General features: G+C 45.9%; 4 protein-coding genes across 4 annotated transcripts; 2 read left to right on the forward strand and 2 right to left on the reverse strand.

Moving 5' to 3' along the window:
• Nucleotides 1–1,033: 1,033 nt before the first annotated feature.
• On the reverse strand, nucleotides 1,034–2,101 carry LOC128727296 (glycine, alanine and asparagine-rich protein-like). The gene is made up of 2 exons (XM_053821228.1): nucleotides 2,047–2,101; nucleotides 1,034–1,965 (listed from the first exon to the last, which is right to left on the reverse strand). The coding sequence occupies exons 1-2, from the start codon at nucleotides 2,099–2,101 to the stop codon at nucleotides 1,034–1,036; spliced, it is 987 nt and encodes a 328-aa protein (XP_053677203.1).
• Nucleotides 2,102–6,678: 4,577 nt separating this feature from the next.
• Nucleotides 6,679–13,793, reverse strand: LOC128731411 (coiled-coil domain-containing protein 137). The gene is made up of 5 exons (XM_053824531.1): nucleotides 13,660–13,793; nucleotides 12,994–13,588; nucleotides 12,636–12,903; nucleotides 8,799–8,888; nucleotides 6,679–7,388 (listed from the first exon to the last, which is right to left on the reverse strand). The coding sequence occupies exons 1-3, from the start codon at nucleotides 13,752–13,754 to the stop codon at nucleotides 12,679–12,681; spliced, it is 915 nt and encodes a 304-aa protein (XP_053680506.1). The 5' UTR covers nucleotides 13,755–13,793; the 3' UTR covers nucleotides 6,679–7,388; nucleotides 8,799–8,888; nucleotides 12,636–12,678.
• Nucleotides 10,993–12,569, forward strand: LOC128731410 (methionine synthase reductase). Its single transcript, XM_053824530.1, has 3 exons — nucleotides 10,993–11,088; nucleotides 11,157–11,297; nucleotides 11,356–12,569. The coding sequence occupies exons 1-3, from the start codon at nucleotides 10,993–10,995 to the stop codon at nucleotides 12,475–12,477; spliced, it is 1,359 nt and encodes a 452-aa protein (XP_053680505.1). The 3' UTR covers nucleotides 12,478–12,569.
• Nucleotides 13,794–14,223: 430 nt separating the features above from the next.
• Nucleotides 14,224–15,701, forward strand: LOC128721190 (methionine synthase reductase-like). The gene is made up of 3 exons (XM_053814914.1): nucleotides 14,224–14,313; nucleotides 14,381–14,776; nucleotides 14,844–15,701. Exons 1-3 carry the CDS (start codon nucleotides 14,224–14,226, stop codon nucleotides 15,699–15,701), a joined length of 1,344 nt encoding a protein of 447 aa, XP_053670889.1.
• Nucleotides 15,702–18,145: the final 2,444 nt, after the last annotated feature.

Raw genomic sequence — 18,145 nt, forward strand, 5'->3', positions numbered from 1 at the left:
TAATCAACTAATAATCGCGGTAATTTTTATTTTAAAATGCTGTGTTTTTTTTTATTGTGTTTTATGATCCTAATTTCTTTCTTCGTTTTGTTTTCTTTCTTATTTCTGGGTACCATAGGAAAGAAACGCCGAGAGGAACAGTGAGAGGTTTAATATGCACACACATGCACACGGTCCTACAGAAATCACCTTCTAACGTGAAGGATATCGGATGCATATGCGAAAGGGAATAGGGAATGTAACAACCAAATACAGGTAAGTATTGTCGTTTTGTTTCACAAAAAAAAAGGGCACGTTTCACGTTTATTGGGGTAAAGTCCATGCAATAACAAAAAACAAGAAGAAGAAGAAGGTACAACTCCATTATCAACTAAACATCCTTAATACTTCGCTCTAGTAGTAATCACCTAACGGACTTCTCACGAACCGCGGCTCGAGAATCGTCTACGAATTACATAAATAAATACGCGCAAAAAAAAAGGGTTCCTCCCCATTGCTGGGTTCCCCCCACCCCCACCTCCCTCCCTTCCTCCGCGCCAGGGGTCACGTTTTCGTCCGCGACTTCGGGAAAATGATCGGTTCGTAAGTAGCGATCGTATGTTTGCAATCGCCGATGCAGTAGTGGTGTGTTAGAGAGAGAGACAGAAAGAGAGAGAGAAAAAGAAGAGAGGAAAAACGAGCACGAGCGCGTCATAATCATAGCCACAAGATCACGGTTGATCGCGAGCGCGATGAAAAACCGGCTCTCCACTTCGTAGGTCGAAGTGGCGGAAAAGCTCCCGCACCCACAAATCCGTTCACCTTCCGGACTGACACACACACGTGTGTGTGTGTGTGCGTGTGTGGGCTTCGATTTCCCGAAAGGTGCGTTTCGATTTCACTTTCCCCTTGCTTTTCGTGGCACTTTTGCTCGTTTGCTGCATTGTGGCTCTACTAAAACATAGACCTCTCTCGTGGGGGCTTGGATATGACGGCGGAATTTCCCGCGAGGGAGGGGGTGGGTTACACAGGAAACGCCAGCCACCCAGAACTACTAGTAGCCGGCGAAGCTGAACGTCTGCTGGGACGGTTTAAACTCCCCATAATTGTGATTAGCCGCGACCTCAATCTCCCCACTATTGATCTCATCCTCCGACGAAGAACCCGCCGATGAGCCCCCAACGTGGTGCGATTTTCCACCAGCCTTACCGATTTTCGCCTGCAGCGTGTGCGCCGAATGTCCATCAAGCGATTGGGCCACGTGCACGAGTGGAATGGCCGCATGGGCCGCCGCTTCGGCCGCATTATTTTGTGCTTCCTGCGCGGAAGCAGCCGCCTTATGAGCCGCCTCCTGTGTCGCCTCAAAGTCAACCCGCGCACTGTTCAGCTGCTCCTCGAGCGCCTCAACACGCTGCTTCGCGCTACCGACCATTTGCGTTTGTGACGCAAGCTCGGCGGCCGCCTCACTTGCGCTTTGTTGCGCGTGTTCTGCCGCCACCTGCGCGTTGTTAAGCGCACTCGTCAACACCTGCACGTGGTTGAGCGCTTGCTGGGCCGCATGTTGGGCCGCTTTTGCTGACCGTTTTGCTTGCTGCAGCTGCTGAATTTCGGCATCGAGTGCTTGGTGTGCTTCGAGGCTTTGCTGCTCCAGACCCTGCAGCAACACGTGCTTACCGGCGAGAGCGGCTTGGGCTGTTGCCGCTGCTTGGGACGCCGCTTGAGCTAGCGTGTTTTGGGCCACGTAAGCGGCTTGTTTCGCGGCCGCGTGTTGATTCGCAACGGCTGAGTTTGCTTGATCCGCGGATCCTTGCGCGATCGAGCGAAGCCCACTGCCGGCACTGTACCCGGATTTGGGGCTGTAGTATCCACCGCTTGAGATACCACTTCCACCACCACCACCGCCGCCACCACCGCCACCAACCGATTCATAATCATAGTCGTAGTCCTTCTTGCGATCACCGATCGTCGATCGAGCTGTGGCGATGTCTGGGGGGAAGGAAAAAAAAGGGCGATATGATGAGGAGGGGTGGCGAGAAAGAAGGGGGGGGCGAGAGGGGGATCACTTACCGAGTGTGACGACGACGCACAGCAAAAGTCCCGTGGCGATGTTAAAAGACTTCATCCTCAAACCTCTGTCTCGTTTAAATGGAGCTCCTGTTGCAGAGGAGAAAAAGAGCGAGAAAGAGATGGGGCACAGTGAGAAAGGGAGCGCAAATCGGAACTCGTTATTTGCGTGATCGCGAAACCGTGTGTGTGTGTGTGTGTGTGCCTGTGCGCGCGCTGGGTAATCGGACCGACATTGCGCAATGGTGCAACTCTTACTTTCCAAAACCACCGGGGCTGCGCAAGACGATGACGATAAATCCGCCCGTTTTTTTTTCGTCTTTTGCACACGTTTTTTAATCCCGGAGCCAATGCCAAGGAAGCGGTGTCATTTTTCACGCGCGTCCGTTATTCTATGTCCGGATTTCCTTGGAAAGCCTGTGATGCATTTGGGAATGTCTCGAGGGTCATTAAAAAGTCTTCCTAAAGGTGTGAAAAAATATCCACAAAAGCCCACTTCCTACATCGAAGCAACCAATCCTCCAGCCAGGCTTAAAAATACCCCACGGTTACTTTGATGATCGGTCGTAAAGGTTTTCAAAGCTTTAAAGAAAAAAAAGAGCGTTCAATCAAAGCAACCCATTGCTGCGCGTGTCACATGGAAAAGCCTCCCAAAAGACGAGGCCACAATTTTCCAATGCTAACGGTGCCTTTGAACTTGAACGGCAGCTGGGGGTTGCGAAAAAGAAGAGAGAGAGAGCGAGTGAGTGAGAGAGAATGCGCCAATCCAACCGGCGCGTACTTTTAAGAGCAATTCCATCATCAATTATCCCCTTGCGGCGAACTTTCTCGCCTCTTTGCACGTTTTATTCGCGGTTCCACCAGTCCGGAAGTACTCTGGTGACATTAAACACACACACACACACACACACGCCAACCACTCACGCGGAAAAGCATTCGCTAATTGCACGGAGGAGGGGACACCCTAAAAACCCAACCGTCCGCGTAATCGAAAGCGGAGACGATTTGTTGGCGATCGAGCGAAGAAAAAGGCGCCCGCCCGGGAGTGTTGGCAATTAAATTATCATCGTCTGTTCGCGCGCGGTTCATCGCCTATCGGTTGGGTGGTTTTGCCAACAACGGCAACAAGAGGAGCAAGAAGAAGAAGAAAAAAAACGGGCCACAACAAAAGGCAACAAAGGTTGATGAAGAAGGGAGATCGCACACCACCAGACAAAAACAACCCGGTTTTTTGGCTGGCTTTCGTAACACAACCCCCCCCGTGCGCGGTGCAGTAAAATTGGTTACATATATTAGACACCGACCGTTCGTTCGATAACCGATCGATTGATCGAATGACGGGAGGGGAGGGGGGGGGATGCTGAATGGAAGAGGAAGAAAGCTCTCTCCCAAAAACCCGAAAAAGGGGGGGGGGAGAAAAATAAAACACCCCAAAAAACCTCAACCTGGGACTGAAACGACGTCGTTTCAGCGACTCCGTGACCAAATCCGTGAAATCTGCAACACGCACGAGGGGAGGAAAATTCAAAAGGGGGGTGGAAGAAGGGGTCTTTGGGCGCGAGGGGGGGGGGACCCTAAAGGTGTTGCAGAAGAAATCAATTTGTTGGGGGGCCCTTTTTCTGTGTCGGAGTGGAGAAGTTTCGATTCGGTTTCGGATTCGATTCGAACTCCCCCGGCTTTTGGGAGCTGCATCTTGGGAAATCCTCATCCCCCCCGCCCCTTTTTGCTCCCAGAGACCCCCCTTTTCCCCGTGACCACAGGGTGAGAACGGAGAGAAGAGAGGTGGTGCGAAGAGCGCGGGAAGAAAAACAAAGCATTTGAATGCAAAAAAAAAAAAATGATGCTCGCCACTCCTCGCTATTTCGATGTTTGCTGTCGAGAGGAGTGTTTAGAGAGATTGCTTTGTATGTGTGTGGGGGGAGGGGGTGGAAGGGGTGCTACTCCCAAAGTTATTAGTCAAATGCCCTTTCCCCATCCTTCCTCACCGCCTGCCCTGAACCCTGATCTTTCTCTCACACCGGAACCGCAATGCGACTTTCGCACTTTCACCACCCAAACACTTCCTCCACTTCACGTGTACCCTCAACACCCTTTCTCATCTTTTTTTTCCAAAATTCACCCCCTTTGAGAAATGGAACCCACAAACTGCTCCCTGACCTGAGTGTTCCCGGCACTTTAGGTGGATTTTTTTTCTAATAACTATTACCATGGAGAAGACCCTGCTCACAAATTGTGCTATATATCACCCGATACATGCGTGTGTGTGTGTTTATGGGGTTTTTGGCTTCGTTGCTTAGTCCATTTCCATCATTTCCCGGTTGGCGAACGAAGCGCCAGAAAGAAAACCCCCTCGGTCATTTTTCGCCGGCTTTGATTGATTCATGTTCCGCGTGGAAAGCGTCGTTTGCGTGCATGTGCGTGTGTGTGGAACGTGCCGGTTGCATAATGCACGCATGGGGCGCCCCTCATGTGCATTCGGAAGGAAGACCGAACCAAACACTCGGAAAAGCATCTCATTCACAAGGCGGGGGGGGGTTACGAAAAAGCGCCTCAAAGGGGGCGTTTTGGCGATTTTCCGGCACACACACACACACACACGCCGAAGCGGAGGAAGTGAAAATTGATCCGAGAGATAGCGAGTGAAAAACAGCCGATATTCGATAAGCTAACTGAAAGTGAGACTCAACGCCGGAAAAACCCAACCCATCCTCTTAAAGCCGGCCAATTCGCCGCATTCGCGTTTGTGTAGATTAGCGAAAAAAAACCAAGCGGCACTATCGCAATTTAGCCATCCGGTTGGGACGTTTAGACACATGTTTCGCCTTTTTATCAATATCTACATCGTTTGGCCGATTGATGAACATGATAAAATGCGAGTAAAAGGATTCGCTTTTTGCTTTCTGTTTTTTTTTTTTTGGGAGGCCAAAAATGTAACTTAACGCTCATTAAACCACAAACTAACGCACACAATTTGTTTCCCATTTTTGGCTTTCTCCCCCACAGGACACCCACCACCCACCTTCGTGTACCTACCCACTGTGGTTGGATTCTCACACAAAATCGAGGCGCACACTTCGATCTCTGATGCACGTGCACAATTTTCGCTGCTGCTGGTCGCCGCCTGCTTGGATCCGATCGAATGATGCTGCCGATGTTGCTGCAAAACACCACGAAAAGGAACTACTGCACACACACAAACGCACGCACGCAACGCAACGCAACGGACACCGCTGCACACCGAGAGTTCCGAGAGACCGGAAGAGAATGGAGAAGCAAAAACCACCACCTGCCCGTCGAAAGTAAAACCGTGTTCGTCGTTTGCCGTTTGTCTCGTGGAAATCACAAACCAACCGGTCCAAGCAACCGAACCGACGACTCGCCAATGCTGCCTACCGGGCCGGATCGGGCTCATTTTTATAGATGCACCACCAGCTGGGTCGGGTGGGAAATGCGCTAGGGGAGGGGAGGGGGGGGGGGGCGGGGGGAGTGACCACGGGTTTTCCGTTCGAACCCCCCTCGCTTCGGTGGTGGGTTTTGTTTGTGCGATCGTCCCCCCGGCGTGGTGGAGATCTCTTTCCAATGATCAATGGGGTTTTTGGGGGTGAAGGGTGGGGGGTGGGAGGTGGTGGGAGACGATGCATGGCGTAGCGAAAGCGAAAAGACCCCACTGGGGCCAAAAATTGTAAAAAAAAACCCCAACCCGCCCTAGGGCTGCTAACGACGCGCTTTGCTAAATAGGAAAATGTACATGAATGGATGATTTGTTTTTTTTTATCTATTTTTGTTCGGAATAAAAAAAAGCCACGTGTGGCGTGTGTGTGTAGATGTGCGTTTTTTTTCTTGTTTGTTTCTAATGTCCCACAGGGCCCGCGAATAACGGGGCACACGTCGTTTGGTGTTAATTTCCGAAAAAAGAATCAATTGCATCGAACGAACGGCACACGGATTGGTCTAATGTATCCGCCATTGAACGAAGATGTCCCGCAAAAAAAAATGGATGCAATAAAAAAAACCCGTTACCGCTATATCACAAATCTCCCCCATGTGCTCCTTTGTTTACTTCGATCGGATTACCACGCATCACCACCAGCAGCAGCAGCAGCAGCAGCACATAAGCCCGCAAATATGCGCCGTCTCACACTCCCGAAAGAAATGTATACGCGCGTGCGAATGCGACACAACAAAAACCACCGCGCTGATGAAAGAAAGAACGGTAACATCCCTTCCGAAGGTCACGCTCTCGCTCGCACCAGTGCGCTCGCGAGCAGCATCCTCCTGGTCGCATGCGCTCCTGATACCAGCTGGTCAAGTTTCGTCCAAATGTCGCTCCGATTTCGATCGCGCGAAATCACAATTTTGTCCCAAAACCGGACTTAACTACCAGGAGAGCATGCGCGCAGCAGGTAGACGGCACTTCGGGGGCACGAGCGCGCGTTCGGGTTCCCGAAGCCGAACCCGTCGGTGGTCGAAAAATACACACGTAAGTAACGGGAGAGCATGCGATTAGGAGGTCGCAACCAGGCCGAGATGGCCGAGCGAGATAACAGATAAGCCCCCGTGGGTGGTGGGCGTGTTCTAGCGGACACCATTTTCTTTCTCGTATTAAAACGCCGTTCTTAACGCGGTGTAGGTGGTTCGATGTTTTTTTTTTCGCATGCCATTTATTAAATACCGTTGTAGGAGGGATTAAAAAACGATGGGGGGGGGAGATATTCGTGTACATGTTTCCTTTTTCTTCTAGCGCCGTGTACATGTTTTGTATCTTTCTTTCGCGTGTGAGCTGTTTTCTTCGGGTGCTCTTTATTATAAAGCCATACAATCATAATTCGCAATACCGTCGTTTGCGTTCGCGCGTGTGTTTTGCGAACGAAATAAAAAAAAAGATGCCCTCCACTCGACCGGACAAGGAGGCAACCGGTGGCGCCTGTTGAACCCTTTTTGTGCCTTCACGCTTCCGGCATGCCCCTTCTCGCCATGGAGGAGGAGGCATTTGAACCGGCAATTGAAAGGCAATGGCACACAATCCATGCGTCGAGTTGCGTTTCCTTTCTGTTCGTTTCACTCTCCTTCTGCTTTTTGGTGTGGTTTTGGGGTTGGTTTGTTTTGCTGCAATTGTGGTGTAGTTCCGCTCCCTCCGGACCCCAACCCACTCTCTACTGGTAAGCGGACTGTGATAAGATTGGGGATTGTGGGTTGGCTATTTTTCTGCTACGCGCGCAACGCTTTTCCACTGCCCGGAAGTCCAACCAAGCGGGCAGGTTGGGTTTTTTTGTTTGTTTCGGGTGTTGCACATCCAAAAGTGGCGTGGCGCTGCTTCAATCTTGGCCGCTGCGATTAGAGATGCCCTGCAAAAAAAAAGAAAAGAAGGGAAAAAAGGAACGTAAAGAAAAGACAAGGAAGCTTTCAACATGGATGGAGAGCTGGAAAAAGAGGAGCGTCAGATGAATGAAAAAAAAAAGCACCACCCGGAATCTTATCGCAGGCCCTCTCGTGTCCGTTTCGGGCGAGAAAAAAGCGAAAACAAATCTCCCCTCCCACGGCACGGTTTGCCCCCTTTTTCCTTCTCCTGTCCTCTCGCAAGCAGGGGGGGGCGAGAAAAACGGCACACGATCGGGAAGGGTTACATGAGGGCTCGGACTTATCCTCCCGGATCCCGCCACTTCATCCGCCAATTCAACGGCCTCCTATTGCGTAATGCCGCCGAATGCTACCTAATGTTCATCTGCATGTGGCGCTTAACCACCGCACGAGAGAGAGAGAGATCCGAGAAGTGATCGACGCGACACGCGCGGGAAATCTGCTACCCTTTTGGCGTGTATCCAACTATCTCCCAATCGGTTCCGGTCTTTTCAGCAACGAAAGCCACGGCCAGATGCTCCTGATGGGCCATCAAGACAATCGGGCACACAAACGCCGGAGACAGCAAAAGGAGGGCTCTCGAGGTGGCCCGTTAATACGCACTAAACGCTTATCGGGGGAAAGGTACTGATTGATGGTGCGCGTGGTTTAAGATGAGTTTCGTAATCTGGCCTCTTCGAATGAGCCGCACTTTGGCCACGAGCTCAATTATGCTCCCGACGGTTGGTTCCTGCCGTTGATCTTATCGAACGTTCGATCGAGAGCTACGCTTTTTTTTTTTCAAACCAATTCGCGTTGGGGAAATTCATCCACGTTGCCGTGGAAATCGTTCCGTTCTGAAGCCCCAATCTACTAGCGGTATTGTGACATATTTTTTGGTTCAATTTCAGCTCCATTTTCGTCGTCGATCATGCGGCTTTAAAGCACGTGCCTGGAGCTTTCGACATGGCACGGTAAAATTATGACGGAAAGCGTTCTATGCAGCTTGGATAGAATGGACGGTGTTGCACCATCAATTGGGTCCATTTGGCCTGACTGGTGCGTTTTCGAAACGTATCGCTTTCATTTGTCTGCGATCGTTGTATGTAACAAAGGGATATCTCCATTCCGCCAATGATCCTAACTAATTCTGATAAATTAGCTCTATTATTTCGTATCCAACACGTGTCTAAAGGAGGGCTTTCGCTTCCTGCCAGCCGGTGTAACGGTAGATCGCCCTTTTTCTTCCTGCACCTTTCCACAAAGCGTGTGCTTAACATTATGCCACTACTAACCCGTGCGTGATGTTCGCGTTTTGTGTGTCGATTTAATTATTCCTTCAACTATTTCACTATTTCGGCACCCGGCTGGTTTCTCCGTTCTTCTAGCGCTCCTTGATTAGTGCGTTTAAAACTCACCGGGGAAGAAAATTGCACGGACACGTTGCGATTGCGCAATGAAGAAACCGGTAACGATGTGCGGGTAAAATACTATAGCGCGTTCCATGCCTGTAAAGAAAGACAAACAACACGAGGAAAACAAACATTAATTGAAAGAGTAACTCGGTAAGGGATAGATCGGTTTAAGGGATCTCTGTTCTCGACTCCGAATTTATGTCCAATGTTGTTCCGCTTCAATGTTGAGTATTTGGCTTTCCCCAAAAAAAAAACTTCGTGGAGCCCTTATGAATAGTGTTAAGCCGTTGACGTCGCTTGAGTTAGGCGCTTGGTTACATCGGTTACATCGGCCGACGCATTAATATGCGATGCTGGCCCATCATCACCGGAACATCGCATTGCTCACCCGTTTGTTGTATCGGTAATTTTCCATTCTTCGGACTACTTTTCCCGTGTGTTTATGAAGCAAACCCAACCAAGCGTGGCATCTCTTGCCTCTTACAACCGCTAAGGGCTGTTTCTTGAATAACGACGCAACGGTGGACCTTTCTTTATAATTTCCATTGACCATTTCACGCGGGTAGGGCATGAATTTTCCAATCATTTTTCTCACCCACCGTGAGCATCAATCATGAGGACTATCACTGGGCGTTTCATCAATATTAACCCGATCTCCAAGTGACCGCACATGCCACCAGATCAGCTTCACCGCGCATCCACCCGTGCATCTTCGACAAAGCAATTAGATAATTGGCAATGATTTCATTTTCACTCTTGCGCCGTTATGCTTCCCACGTGTTGGCACGTGCGCCCACAGCCAAATGGACGTGGGTACGTGTTTGGGTGTTTCTTTTTTTTTATTTCGCTTAAGAAATGTAAATGAAATTAGCTTCCGCAGCGATCGGCACCGGCAGCTGTAAGCGAATCAATCGAACCGAGATGCGATCGCTTGTGGGTTGATTGATTTGATAAGTTTTTTTGCGCAATTCCGCCCGGCATGTTGGACGGGGAGCGGTGGATTCTCCTGATGGTTCGATAAACTTCCATCTTTCGCCTGGTTTCGGCTATTATGAACGTGAATTCCATAATGTCCATCAGATGCCAATGATGAAATTAACGATTGTGACTAGGCATTAATATACTGCATGTTCTGTGACGTAAAATAGGATTGTTCAGCACATATCTACGATCATTGCTTGAAGTAATATTTAAAACACTTTTTAAAGCAGCTTTAAGTTCAAATATCTTTTGAGTACTTTTTTAAACAAATTGTTCACTCATCGGAAAATATTTTGAAAAAAATATGTACTAAATAGATTCACAAAATTTTGAAACCCTTAAAATGAATATAGAATTAGATGGTGAAAATGAGATCATGTTACAATATTGCATACCTTGCAGGCGCATTTGTAACAGAATACACATAGGCAGATTATTCACTAACAGAATTGGAAGTTTTTGAGTTTCTAGGTTTACAAGATATTTTTTAGCTTGGGTGTCTGGTGTCATACAATTCAATAATCTTATTTGAAAGGACCAGTCATAAAAAAAATGTTTAAACATATTATTGCCCGATTTTCTTGTAGATATGATCAAACGTGCTTGAAAAATTAAAGGACAGATGTTCATAAACATCGCCAATATTTTGACAGCTACGAATATTTCATCGAACAATCAAAAACAAAGGAAAAACATCGAAAAGCGGACGCGCACTACTGAACCATGGTCGGTGGTTGAGAATTCAGTTTACCTTTACACATTAGCAGAATGTTTAAGCAAACGTGATTTGCGATATTGTGTTGCAAGTGAAGCTCGCCTTAAACTCGTGTGTTTAACATCAAAAACCCATGAGAATTGGTTATAAGTGAAAATATATTCGATGCTAATGCGTTTGGAATGATGTCGGCTTAGCTGACGGCATACGTCAATAGAAAGAGGCAAAAGAAATTAAAATTCAACAGTACAACATAGCCTATTTCTTTACGTAGGATAATAACCGATGTGCGGTCAGCAGGCGTATATAAGATCTTAGAACGAGTGAATTGTTAGGTTACTTTTTGATGCTGAACAATAACTAAAATTAGAACGAATTGGCATATGCTTTACAAGTTTCATGTGCTAAGTAGTTGATTTTCACTGTCTAGAAGACTTCCGGTTTGAGATACCAGAGTGTCTCAGTACAAAAACTGCATCCGTCATCAGCCTTTCAACAAACATGAATGTTATAGAACAGTTCAAAGCTACGGCTCTGACCCTGAGCAAGCTACCGGCATCCTTCATAGAGACGAATCTTTCCGAAAATGGACAAGTGGTAAGTAGCAAGTGGGAGTTACAGTTTCCTATTTAGAGTTCATCAACCAATGACATGCGTTCCCATAGCCCCCGGATCATTTGCAAAGCATCACCCGGCAACCGTTTGGTTCCAGTAACGTGTACAAAACTAGCATCCTACACTATCGCGTCCTGGCGGAAGGAGATGATGTGAAAACCGTGTACGAAGCATCCATAAAGCTTCCACCGGTGAGACATGCCGTTTATATCTGCTCAAACATCTGCTAACTGAATGTATCTTTTCTAGAACATGGAAGAGGAGTACTTTCCTGGTGACGCAATCGGCATTCTGACGTATAATCTGAGCAGTGAGGTGGATTACGTCCTCGATCGAATGCACCTGCTGGAGTCGGCCGACCAAACGTTTGAGGTGCGGCTTGCAAAACCCGTGAAGAAGAAAAATCCGGAACTTCCGCACTACGTTCCTAAGTTTGTGACCCCCCGTCGGCTGCTATCTGAGTGTTTGGATATTCGAATCACTCCACGCAAGGGACTGTTACAGGCCATGGCCAGCTATACGAGCGACGAATGCGAAAAGCGTTTGCTTGAAATCTTGGCTTCGAAAGAAGGGTCGAACCTCTACAATGAGCTAATCCTGAAGAACGAGATGAACTTTTTGCAGATGCTCAAATTTGTAACATCTTGCAGACCACCGTTGGCCATGCTAATTGAGCACTTCCCACGCTTGCAAGCTAGACCCTACTCGATCGCGAGCTACGGCCGCGAGAATCACATTCGCATTGCTTTCGCCATGCTTAACGATGGGAAGGTCGGTATTACGACGCATATGCTTGAAAGCAAGCTGCTTCATCCGGGCAAATGGGACAAGCACTTGTACGTCTACCTGCGACAACTAAAACCGGTCTTTCACTACCGCGAAGAGGATCTCGACAAGAACATCATTATGATCGGTCCCGGTACCGGTGTAACTCCGTATCTGGGTTTTCTTGAGTATCGTAAGCACGCGAAGGCTTCTAATCGGAAGATAAAAATGGGATCAGCCTGGCTGTTTACCAGCTGTCGGTACCGAAACCGCAACTATCTGTACGAGGATGAGCTGAAGGGTTATATGCAAGGCGGGGTACTGGATAAATTGCACGTGGCTTTTTCTCGCGACGCAGGCAGTCAGTACAAATACGTCCAGGACATAATCGAGGACAAAAAGGAAGAACTTGTGGAGCTGCTGCTCGATGATTCTACCAAGCTATACCTCTGTGGCGAAGGGCGCACAATGCTGCCCCGCATTCAAGACACCATAGTGACGTGTATGAGCAAAGTAAAAGGAATACTAAAAAGTGAGGCCGCCGACCTACTGACAGAGTACAGAAAGACGGGCAAATACCTGTATTATTCTATGATACGATACTGATAGGGAGCCAGCTTAACGATTGTGAAAGAAGAAATTATATTTATAGCTGAGGTCGGCTAGATTTTAATAAACAAATTCGGACGTATTGCTATTTCCTCTACACGAACAAAAAGATGGTTTTCATCTCTTATTATTAGATTAAGAAAAAAACGACGTACCTGAATAATTGCCAGCAGCGATTGTCAGTATCCAAGCGTTAAACTATGTCCTGGACTTCTTCTTCATTTTGCGGTACATTTCAATCACACTTTGCTGTTCACGTTCAATCTTCAAGCGTGTTGCCATTGGCAGCTTTTTTCGTTTTCCTTTCAGATCTACTTTCGGCTGTTTTGCTTCTTTCTTTGACGATTTTTTCGGAGCCGGTTCTTCTTCGTTAGCTGGTTTTGTTTGCAGCATTGAACTCAACAATAAGCTCTTACTTCCAGGCTGTAAAAACAGAAACATTGATTGTTTATCCTGCACTTTAAATTTGATCTCACGATCTGGACTGTGATCTCACAGAACCGTTATACATACCCGTGCCACACCTTCTCTGTTTGCTCGTCGCGGCAACGTATGCAGCGTTGGGGGTTCTTTTACCACCTCCCCAAAGGGCACTCGTTCATATTGGTACTCTTTTAGCAAAAAATCTTCCTCTTCACGCTGCAATTCTTTGACCTTTTGCTTTTTCAGTTTCTTTTCCTCCAACATTGCTTTCTTAGCTTTGACTGCTTCTGCTGCTTTCGCTTTACATTTGTCCGATTTTCCAAATTTGTCGTCACTGATTTTTTTCAGCATACCATCCACTTCGATTCCCTTGCGTTTTATGATACGGATAGCGCCCGTTCTCTCATCTCGTTCGACTTCTACACCAAATTTGGGCCCAAACTCTGCTTCCGTCTCGCGATCTTCCTGCACTCTAGCAGCACGATCAAGGAACGATTCCTCCGATTCCATCGGTTGCCGTTGCAGCACCGTATTACCGATTTGAATATTAGACTTTCGCTTTTTTCGTGGCACTTTTTTTCGGGGCTTGCCTGCCTCTGCCGCGAGTTGCACAAACCGCTTAAAGCGATTCGATACTTCTTGTACATCGTGCTCCTTTGGCGGGTTATTTATTTTATCTTTAACTCTGTAACGGAAAGAAGAAAAAACATGAAATGTTGTTGTCAACTGCATCCATTTCTACACTGATATACTCACGCGGCTTCTTTTTTGGCAAGATGTTTGAGAGGATCACGCACACCATGCCGCTGCGGTACAGGAATCTTACGGTGCTTTGGACCAAATTGCACCATTTTGTTACACACTTGTACTACAGTTTTATATGAAAAACGTGTTTTCTTTATCCAAATGCACGAAAAACTCCGTTATGTTGTACGAACAATGATCAAAACACGGCGGTACCGCATGCTAGGAAAAGTAGCTGTCAACTGATCTGCTGCACTTCGATGACAATCGTTCATAATTCCTTCATTGTAGCCAGCACTAGGGTGTTAAAAAAACATAATGTTGATTTCTCGTTTAAAAAAACATGAGAGCTACCTAAAAAGCATTTGATTAGGTTTTTAAGTTATGACATGATAACTTCTTTGAGTTTATAGACTCCTATTGCTCCATATTTCAGATGAATAATGTAATTATGAATAGACAACAAATGGGTTTTACTGGCAACACTTCTTGTTTTGAAAGTCAGCACATGGTATGTTGTTTACATCGGGTCTTGTATATGTTTCTTATTTGCCCGCGATTCGCTAAACTGCAACCATGAGCACAGACGTCCTAGCCGATTTTAAAGATAAATTGTTAACTTTACCAGCTTTACCGCACAGTTACATCTCCTTAGAAAAAGCCGACGTAAGTATAAACGAAGTAATACATTCGGGTGAGTTTTTTTTAATACGCTTAATTTCATTCAAAAAAGGACGTCGAATTACCGGTGTCGCATCTTCAAGCAAGTCTCACCCAACCGTTCGCTGCAACGGAAGTTTTACAAGCGTTCCTGTCCCACAACACAACTGTCGCTGAAGGCAAGGATGTAAAAACAGTGCACGATGTTAAATTGATCCAACATCAAGACGCAGCTCACCATTATTGGCCAGGAGACACGATAGGAATTCTATCTAATAATATTGACAGTGATGTGCTGTACATTCTGGAACACTTGAATTTACTCTCCCAAGCAGACATTACATGGAAAGTGGGCATTTCCACGGGCACAGCAAAGAAGGGGGCAAAACTTCCAACGTTTGTGCCGGAACTGATCAGTTTCCGACGACTATTCAAGGAATGTCTTGATCTCCGAGCCATACCGAAAAAGGTACTACAATACTTATCATAAATTGAATCTAACAATGTAAAAACATTTCAATTTTTCCCCACTTTAGCTATTTATTCGTGCATTGGTGCCTTGTGCGACCGAGCCTCAGGATCGTCGGTTTCTGGAGGTCCTCTGCTCGAAGGAAGGAAACTCAGCATACGAGAGAGTCGTGCTACAACAAGGCAAAGGATTGATCTCGTTACTTCAGTTGGTACCGTCGTGTAAACCTAACACCACACTGTTAATAGAGCATCTTCCACGATTAATGCCTCGGCCGTACTCGATAGCTAATGTATACCACGAGGACACAAATCCTGTCGTGCGGTTTCTTTTCTCGCACGATAAGCAGAATCCAGGAATCACAACTACGTTTCTTCAAGGATTAGAAAAAGGCGCCACAGTGTATTTCTGTTTTCGCCAAAGCAGTGCTTTCACGTATAAAGACAGTGATATAATGCGAAACATAATAATGGTTGGGACCGGTACGGGGATATCTCCGTATCTCGCCTTTCTCGAGCAACGCTCAAAAGCGTTAGCAAAAGGAGAGACAGTTGGCCGAGCGGAGCTTTTCGCCGGTTTCCGATATCGAGAGCGCAGCTATCTATGTAAGGAAGAAATAGCTGAGCACTTACAGGAAGGCAGTCTTGATGCTTGCCATGAGGCATTTTCACGAGACGAAAACACATCACATAAATACGTGCAAAGTCACATGCGAGAAAACAAAAACACAATTATTAACAACATAAAACATCCACTAGGATTGTTTTACGTGTGTGGTGATTCTAAAGTACTGTTGCCACAAATAACAGACACGATCATCGATATACTCGCAGAAGAACCCGGGGCAGAAGACAAGGAAGATATCAAAACGTTCGTCGCCCAACTAAAAAAGGAAGGCAAATATCGTGAAGATGTATGGTTGTAAATGGGTAAATATGTTTAGCTTCAAGCAACATTATTCAGCATTTGTCAAGGAAAGTAAGGACAATAAAACATTGATTAAAAGTCTCTATTGAAACTTTAAAGCTAATGGGATATTTTTTGAACACATTTGCCAGTCGAAATAGTTATCCTCCGCCTCCTTCATATTGTCGTCGCAGTATCGCATAATTTGAATTTTTTCGGATGAAGAATAGAATATTAAAAAAAACACGTGTCATACTATCACAAACTTTATTCTAAATGTAAACATATTTGATCATATTTTTCTACAAATATTTCCTGTTTTTGACCAACATAATGATCGAATGCAGTTTTTACCAGAACGGTTGTGCAGTGCATGGTATGTATGTTTCATTTAATACCGATCGTCTATCAAAGAAATATGGTATAAAACGTTTCATCTCCCAGCGAAATAGTAAAAAGTGTTTTAGTCACTTATTTTAAATGCCGTTTGCACTCGTGATAGACACGGAACGTTGTGCTTCGTCGATGCACCATGCTTATATAGGCCATGCCAAGCTTTCGTACACTTTTGGTTCTTCATTCTCAGATAGACATAATTCATAAGCACGTAATACGTAAAATAATACATGTTTTAAAAGAAAAAAGCGATCAAAAGCGATTGCCAGTTTTAGAATGTTTCTTTGAATATTTTCAATTAAAAAGCAAGCTTTAAAGTAGTAACCGTAGTGCATATTTCCCTATTGGTTGTGATGGTTTGTTTTCCTTTTTTTCATCTATTTACATTAACAAACTATTTGCAGTGCTTGCTGATATTTCGTTCTTTTCAATATTGCATACAAATAAACTTTATATCTGACTCTATTTGCTCTCTCTCTAACTTTTATTTACAATACTCAGGCATACACCTCCTAATAGGCATTTTTCCTTAAATTCTGTTGCTTAATCATTGATTCCGCGTGTTTCTAGCACAACAGTCACCAACGTTTTGGGTGTTCTGGTCGTCAAAACCTTAATATGGCTCGGGATTGTTCCACGGTACGCTGACGGAATACATTTTCTTCATCAAAATACATAACATACGTGCCCCCAGTTTCTTGGCGTAAACATACTAACATGCTAACATTCTAGTGGCCATCCTACATGATGCCGTAAGCGGATTTTCAGTCATTTACTAATTCGGGTCTTCTCGTTCCAGCCAATGGCGTTTTTGTGCCAGTTATTGCAATCATCGCATTGGATTGAATGACATATGCAATACACTGTTATGCACGAGGTTATACGAGAGTATAACTTGTGTACTATTACATTACAATATCTCAGGGCTCGTTTGAATTTGGCTGCAAGTGTTCAAAACGTCCATTGCTGTGGCGATGCGCGGAAGGCTTTCATATAACTGAACTTAAAGCGCCATGTAATTTTGTGTGTTTTTTTATGCGAAACATGTTCAACTTGACGCGTTGTTGTGGCGCAGGTTTTTCTGGTTCCTCATTCCTCACTTGTAAGCATTGCATGCATACGCGATCGATTCATGTGTTTCTCATACCCTTCAAAATGATTCAAAACAAACATGAAGGCGCAGAAGTAGTATCACTACCTATTTTCGTTTGCTTTTATACCACCCTTTTCCTAGCACGATAGCAGGCACTTTTCTGTTTGTGCAGTAGATTCTTTACAGCTATAACGGCCACGAATATACTACGGTATGTTAAAGCATCTGCACGGTCTGCTTCAACAAATTTCCTTAGGCTTATTGCTATTAGTATATACACTACTTTACCATTGATAATTGTTGACTATAATCTGTTTTTGGCAGGCACCCGGAAAACACCACTGCACCATTATTGAAACGGCACATCAATATCGCTTTATGTAGCGAGAGCTCGTGTCACACTCTTGATAAGATAAAACCGGAAGTAGCGTGCGCTAAACGGGAGTGTGTGCGCTTCATAACAACCACCCATGCAAGGCGATGGGTTTGTTGTAGGTCACCTTTACGCCATTATTCGGTGTTAGGAACCCTTCGCGTGGATGGAGTGGTGTGTGAACAGATACTTCACTTCTGTTCCTGTGCTGTACCATTGTTATCAGATAACAGTCGATAAAATGCAGACTCTTTTACAGCTGATAAAATGTCAGGACCATGTGCTGACAAATCTTGATATTATTTATTGCGAAAAGTGAAGTTTTTCAATCAAACTGGTACTGCCAATCCTGGCGCAACCACTTTTTACACATGCTTTTTTATCGTGTCTCGAAGGATTTGTTGAAACGTGCAACATATATTGTGCCGAGAGAGGGGAGAAAGATTGTACAGCCGAATGCCAGAAACTAACGTTCTAATTTTATTCTCACCCATTCGGAGCACCAGAGTTTTCCAGCCTCCGTTGTAAACGATGAACTTCCTCAGACCATCAGGTGCTTCTTCCGCGAGGTCATCAGAAACAATCGCTGTGATTCCAACCA

The sequence above is a fragment of the Anopheles nili genome, chromosome 2, assembly GCF_943737925.1.
Source record: "Anopheles nili chromosome 2, idAnoNiliSN_F5_01, whole genome shotgun sequence".
Taxonomy (NCBI): Eukaryota; Metazoa; Arthropoda; class Insecta; order Diptera; family Culicidae; genus Anopheles; species Anopheles nili.

Coding starts and splice junctions, on each gene's coding strand:
- LOC128731411 (XM_053824531.1), bottom strand. CDS start 13,754: ATGGTGCAATTTGGTCCAAAGCACCGTAAGATTCCTGTACCGCAGCGG. Junction 13,589..13,659: donor CTTGCCAAAAAAGAAGCCGC/GTGAGTATATCA, acceptor TTTCCGTTACAG/AGTTAAAGATAAAATAAATA. Junction 12,904..12,993: donor ACAGAGAAGGTGTGGCACGG/GTATGTATAACG, acceptor CTGTTTTTACAG/CCTGGAAGTAAGAGCTTATT.
- LOC128731410 (XM_053824530.1), top strand. CDS start 10,993: ATGAATGTTATAGAACAGTTCAAAGCTACGGCTCTGACCCTGAGCAAG. Junction 11,089..11,156: donor TTTCCGAAAATGGACAAGTG/GTAAGTAGCAAG, acceptor GCGTTCCCATAG/CCCCCGGATCATTTGCAAAG. Junction 11,298..11,355: donor CATCCATAAAGCTTCCACCG/GTGAGACATGCC, acceptor TATCTTTTCTAG/AACATGGAAGAGGAGTACTT.
- LOC128721190 (XM_053814914.1), top strand. CDS start 14,224: ATGAGCACAGACGTCCTAGCCGATTTTAAAGATAAATTGTTAACTTTA. Junction 14,314..14,380: donor TCTCCTTAGAAAAAGCCGAC/GTAAGTATAAAC, acceptor CATTCAAAAAAG/GACGTCGAATTACCGGTGTC. Junction 14,777..14,843: donor TCCGAGCCATACCGAAAAAG/GTACTACAATAC, acceptor TCCCCACTTTAG/CTATTTATTCGTGCATTGGT.
- LOC128727296 (XM_053821228.1), bottom strand. CDS start 2,101: ATGAAGTCTTTTAACATCGCCACGGGACTTTTGCTGTGCGTCGTCGTC. Junction 1,966..2,046: donor GTGCGTCGTCGTCACACTCG/GTAAGTGATCCC, acceptor CCTTCCCCCCAG/ACATCGCCACAGCTCGATCG.